At 36.3% G+C, this 6,148-nt stretch overlaps 1 protein-coding gene across 1 annotated transcript in view; it reads right to left on the bottom strand.

Moving 5' to 3' along the window:
- Positions 1-2,326: 2,326 nt before the first annotated feature.
- Positions 2,327-6,148, bottom strand: part of LOC142350255 (serine racemase-like) — a 45,437-nt gene continuing 41,615 nt past the window's right edge. Inside the window, exons 3-5 of the mRNA XM_075402030.1 lie at positions 5,509-5,678; positions 3,063-3,274; positions 2,327-2,622 (exon numbers count right to left, since the gene is read on the bottom strand). Of these exons, the coding sequence (XP_075258145.1) occupies positions 2,411-2,622; positions 3,063-3,274; positions 5,509-5,678 (594 nt within the window). The 3' untranslated portion in view covers positions 2,327-2,410. The remainder of the gene's footprint in view (positions 2,623-3,062; positions 3,275-5,508; positions 5,679-6,148) is intronic.

Here is a 6,148-nt window from a genome sequence, read left to right as displayed (position 1 = left end):
ACTCTTTAATTCGCATAGGTTTAAAGCGGACTTCAAAAACTACTCGCTACTTCCCTTATTTAGGTTAAAGCATTTTTAGACACTGATGTGAAATTAATCGGAAAAAGGATTCTCAAGGAAATGTTTATTTGCTGAAAAACTTATAGTTCAGTTATTCAGTTAATAAACCAGATTGAACTTATGAATTTAAATTACTAATATTATAGAACATGCCAGCAGTTCACGCCCACCTTAGGCAAATGTACGCTTCAAATAGGTATTTGCCGGTTTAGTGCCGACTCTAAACAGAATCTTGCTTTAAATGGTCAAAAGCAATGGTATGATACCTAACATGCTCAAGTTAGAACTGGTCTTAATTTTTTTATTGTGAGCGCTCTAGCTCCTGGGATTAAAGACCCCCAACTGTAAATTACTATGTCTTTGCAGTGTGGAATCTAAGAGAAAAACGTTTGCTAACCGATATTACAAAACCCTATTTCGCTATTTTGCAGAATTGGGCACGAAAGAACATTCGCGAGACCATTCGTTCTTTTGTTGCAATAATCCACACATTAAGGCCTGTTTACATGTATTAATTTTTGCGGAATTCCAGCTAAAATTTGATCAAAGGGTTCAGGTTATTTTGCAAGGGCACCGATTCGTAGCGCAATTGACATAAGTCTGGACTCCAGCAGAACGAAATGAGATCTAGTGCGTGGCTCAGCTACAATGCTGATTGCAAGAGATTTGCGATTATGCGCCAGAAATGATGGGGACTGTCGAAACCAATTATGCCGCTATGCCCAATGAGAGGGTCAAAAAAGTCACCCAATGAGTGGAGACTTCAGTTAATTTTACTAGTTTTTGTCCTCATCCATCAGCAGAGAAACTTCGAAATCACCGAAGGAAACGAATGAGGCGAGGTGCTGGTTATTTTCAAAGACAAGACTTTGATTATAGCTGACTGAGATATCACACTTGAAAAACCAAGAGTGAAAATCTTTTTAAACCTTAAAAAGAAACCAATATCAACCCCCTACCCCCACCCCTATTTGCTAACAAACTTGAACTGCTTCCCAAAGGCATCACACGACTAGGCTTTTTTGCCTTTTGATGGCCTTTTGAGTATGTATATGTAAATCTCATTGAACAATGCTGTTTGTTTATACATACTTTAGCACAATTTATTAACGCACAGCACGTATATTCCGATAATTCCAAAGAGACACCTGCTGAAGCTGACGGTTAAACCTATTAAAAAGCTCCAAGATTTTTTCATGACCATGTTAAACGAAAGATTTATCTGCGATTCTATTGCATTGAGCTATCATACGGAAAACTTTAGTTGGATGATAAGTCGAGTCTCGATTTTTGTTCTTATCAAAAGTATGAGAAGCGATAATTAAAATTTGGAAATTACAATTTTAGCTCAAAAATGATCTTGCCTATTATAACTAGTTTAATCATAAAGGCCGCACTCTTGAAAATTTACCTCGCCGTGCAAACAACTGAGAAATTTATACGTGGGACAAGTTCAACTTTTTAAGCTGCGAAATTCATTTTATGAAACAGTTTTGAGCCTCACCATTTAGTCAAATTAGCTTCGATTAGCCTCACTAACTTTTTTTAGTTTGCTTAGAAAAATGCGTTTCTAATCGTTTTTGGTGAAGAACGTTTCCAAGAAAATTTGATTTCAATTCATTTTTTAATTGTTTCCGTGCCAAGCGTAAATAAGTCGCCCTCATCTATTTTGGCAACCACAAACTAATGAAAAGATACATCTTACCAAAGAAGCATAAAATCCTGTTAGAATTTGATGACGTCATCGGTAGAAATTTTGGATTTTGTGGGCAGCTATCTTTAACATCCCAAGGCGCACGTGCCAGTGGTTACATAGAAACGTGATATATAAAATCACATAATAGGCAATGTGAGGCCAAAAACACTGCGCGAGAAAACAGAATAGATACCAAATTTTGTTAATCAGTGTTAGAGGAAAAACGGGTTCCAAGCTGCTCGAAATTAGAGTTTTGCTACTCGCACCTCCTGGCAAAGCAGCGAGTCTGAGGCTACAGAAGATCTAACAAATTTCCAAAAATTTTATCAGATTAACTTATATTAACTTATAAGTACTTAGAGTACTTATATTAACTTTCAGAGCACTTTTTTAAAGTAATTATATTAAATCTGTTCAGCGTCAAATCTGGTTTCTAGAGCGGCTCCCTACATACTTTCTTGTCATTGAGCTCACGCGCGACAAGGTAATTCAAAACAATGGATATCTCCGCGAAATCTAAGTCTCAAAATGATTCGGCAGCTTCGACTTTGAAATATGCCACTGAAAGAATTTAATTTATGAATTTAAATTACCGGAAATTTTAGAGATTCTATTTTCTTCTATTAAATCGAAAGAGGTTATAATTTTGAATTACTACAAATATTGATTAATCAAGTCACTTTGAGTAAGGAAGTCGAAATTCCCTCCAGATATGAACACGACAATATTTTTCAGCCCTTTCAGGTATTTGTTCACGTTGTTGTCATTCATCAAAGCTGCCACTCCGACTGCACCCGATGGTTCAACACACATTTTCATTCGAGAAAGGAGGAATCGAGTCGCCTTGGCTGTCTCTTCGTCTGAGACTAGAAAAATTAAACTGTGACACTACTTAACCATTTCTGCGTAACGATTAAAGCGTTTTTGAAGTAAGTCTGACTCTTTGTACGGTCCTTGCATGACTACTAAGAAATCATACAAAATACAAATACCCTATTAAGCGATTGCAAATCATACATGACTTAGTTGTAAGACTAATACAACCTGGTATGATGAACCCGGGCTGTTTAACTTGCAACCTCAATGGTGTTTACGGTTAGAGACACTTTCAATTCAACATACAACTTATTTTGAATTAATTTGCCAAAAATTCATGGAGAACTTTAAGGAAAGCAACCTCAAAGAGATTTTTTGCTGACATTTTGGCAGACATTTTCAGTGCACCAATGACGGTTTAGCCATTAGAAAGTCTGGAAATGATTTACAGTCTTATTAACTTTCACCAAATGAGAGAACAAATATTTGCCTAGCATGACGTTATCGACATTAGCCATCATGTGATTGAAAGTTATTTCACTCATGGAGGTCCGTAGTCCATCGCAGATTGTGGTCGGATAATTCTCATTAGGTGTCAGAGTTCGCGTATCGAAGGAACGTTTGGCATCGTTAGCTGTTTCTGGTTCCACTGCAAACACTTTAGCATTTGGGTACTTGTATTTGATAGCGGTTGATATCCCGCTAAAATTAAACACCCCCTAAAACTAAGCAAAACACTACTGCCAAGTGAGCAACGTTTTATATGATTAAAAAATCAATTCAAGCACAAAAAATAAAGGTCAACGTACTGGCATAATTTTTCTTAAAATATACCAAAATACAAACCAAGGCTATGAAGGCTATTACATCTTGCAACAGCGCCTTATCAATAAAAATTCGTGTTTGTAACTAAATTTCAAAAAATATGAAAGTAATAGTTTTTCTATGAAATGCAATTTTTTTCACAGGTAACAAAGAAAAAATAATTTTGCTACTCTATCTCTATAATCCGTCGTCGCGCGCCGTACGCGTTCAAAGCTCTCTTTGGCCGCGGGGTAGGATATTAAACATTACCGACTAAGCGTCGGAAGAATTGCTCTCGAACGACTAGTGGGAGCTCTAATCAATTGCAGCCTGCTTCAGTCGGTGGGGGGGGGGAGGGGGAGGGGGGAGGGAGGGAGGGAGGGGGAGCCTAAATGGGACTAAGAAGTTCAATAGTGGACTTCAAATAACCACATAAGAGGTTAACATATACCACTATTAAGATTTTAAGTAAGAAATGGCGCCAGCTTCGGCGCACTTTTCATTTGACTTTTAGTATTAAATTGCAGCCAATTGAGTTCAGCTGCTTGAAATTGTGATTGAGAGAGAATTTTAGATCTCGCGAAAGGCAAAAAGTCAAGGGCGTAAAATAATTCGAAAAGTCAATATTATCAAGCGAAAATTTTGCATAAAAAAGACACACACGTTTACAATAATTGCTATGAACTTCTTTCATTAAAAACTGATTATCACATTTTTGGTGGTAGAGAAAACAAAAAACATTTTTCTCAAACGAATGAATAATTTTTTCTTATACACGTAGACTAAAAGGGCTACAAAAGGGGCGAAACCAACAAAAATTTGCAAAACTCTTGATTAACACCCTAATTTTATAGATTCAAAATAAGGTCAACCGATTTGCCTTATTGAGTTCCAAAAATAATTATATACTGACAATTAGCAATAATTTTTTTTCTAATTCATCATACAGATAAAAAATTCAAATATTATTTTTTTACATTTTGTAATATTTTTTAACTTTCTGTAAAAATAAAAAATACCAGGCATCGAGTAAATAATTATTCCACAAGAGTCTAACTGGAGTTAAGCACAAGGGAAGGATTCATCGCACACATTTTCAACGGCCGGTTCTCGATGAAGCCAGCTGCCTTGAACGAACTCTTTGTGTTAACACAGTTGCATATTTTATCGATGAATGAATGATAAGCACCCCAACCCCCTACAAAAAACATGCGCCCCTAGTTGCAGAGCCCGTGCCATTACATAGTAAATCATTATGTAAATTAAAATATGGCTTGAGAGTCTGGGGGTGAAAAATGCACCCACTAATCTGGGGAGGGGGTGGACTTCGGAAATCTGAAACACTGGCACGACTCTGCTTTGAAATTAGATCAAAATTTAAGAACCATGTCACCTTTTCTGCTCTGTGGAAGGTGGCGAAATTTCATAGCATAATCAAATACGCATTGTCGACAGCTACGCAAGGATTTCTCGATGGATATAACAAGCTATAGCGAAAACATGATACCTCACAAAGTTCACCAACTTTCAAGAATAAAAACTGCAAGAAAATGGCATAAATATTTAAAAAATTTTGCAATTTATTCTCAGCTTTCTGATCAACTACACTAACAGGAAATAAGATTATTAACGAAAAAATGTATATGAGGCCAAATAGGTATCAATTCAGTTCATACAAAAATCACCAGAACGTTATCAAATCAACTTTACTATTACTAGAGCCTCATATAAACTTATAAGAAATATCAAAACTAGCTGAAAAAGTCGAACTTGAATAAAAAGTTTCGTTAACTTTAAAAACTTTTCAACAGCTCAAGAAAAAAATCACTCTTCGCTCCACTCTTCAAATCTGTTCAGCTACAAATCTTAACGCGTACTGCATTTCCTGCTTCAAATTCACTCCAAAAATACTGATTGAAAAACACTCCGAGTCCTAAAAAGACATAACTAGAAAATTCGAATAACCTTTCAGCATTCTGCAATTAAGATAAATCTCGCATCTAAACCGAAAGAGTGAAAGAACCAAGAGAAAATGTTTATCACAGAATTTAAAATGACCTCTTCGCCTCCTGAACACATAACTGATGTTCTATTAATGACCGGAAAAGCGTGATTAGAGATCATGAGTATACCTCAGAAGTCCCCCTCCTCCAACGGGCACTAACACAGCGTCGATCTGTGTTCCTATATCACCATTCTCGAGTTGCTGTCGCACCTGGGAGATCATCTCAAGTCCTGCTGTTCCCTGGCCACATATGATGTCCGGGTGTGCATAAGGGTGAACAAATACTGCACCCGTAGACTGCAAACAATAACAGTAAAGCAACAATTAGTGTCAAACAATTTTAACCTTATCTTTCATAGACATAAGTAATCTTAAAAAAGCAAAATGCGCGACAGTAATCTTAAACAGCTTGAGCCCTTTCCTTCTGTACTTTCACCATCCAATTTAAGTTAATCACTTTGTAGATATATTTTCAAATAGTCATACTGTTAGTTAATATTTAAAAGATTTAAAACCGCTGATACCAATCTTTGTCTGATTCCCTGAACCGAAGGAATTCGAATCTGAACAATAATTCCGAGTTTTTATTTCCGAAAAACACGTAACAGGATAAGCTGCTAATGGAAGCTTGACGCTCCTTTTGCTGATTCTCGATTCTGATTATAAATCCTTGAATAGCGAAATAAATTTTTTCTTTATTTTTTTGTAATGTGGACGTATTACATATAGAGAGAAAATGGACAGATTAAGAAAAAACCATCCGGGGT

The sequence above is a fragment of the Convolutriloba macropyga genome, chromosome 12 (genome assembly GCF_964194025.1).
Source record: "Convolutriloba macropyga chromosome 12, txConMacr16.3, whole genome shotgun sequence".
NCBI lineage: Eukaryota > Metazoa > Xenacoelomorpha > Acoela > Convolutidae > Convolutriloba > Convolutriloba macropyga.
This window is presented reverse-complemented; position numbering and strand designations above follow the sequence as displayed.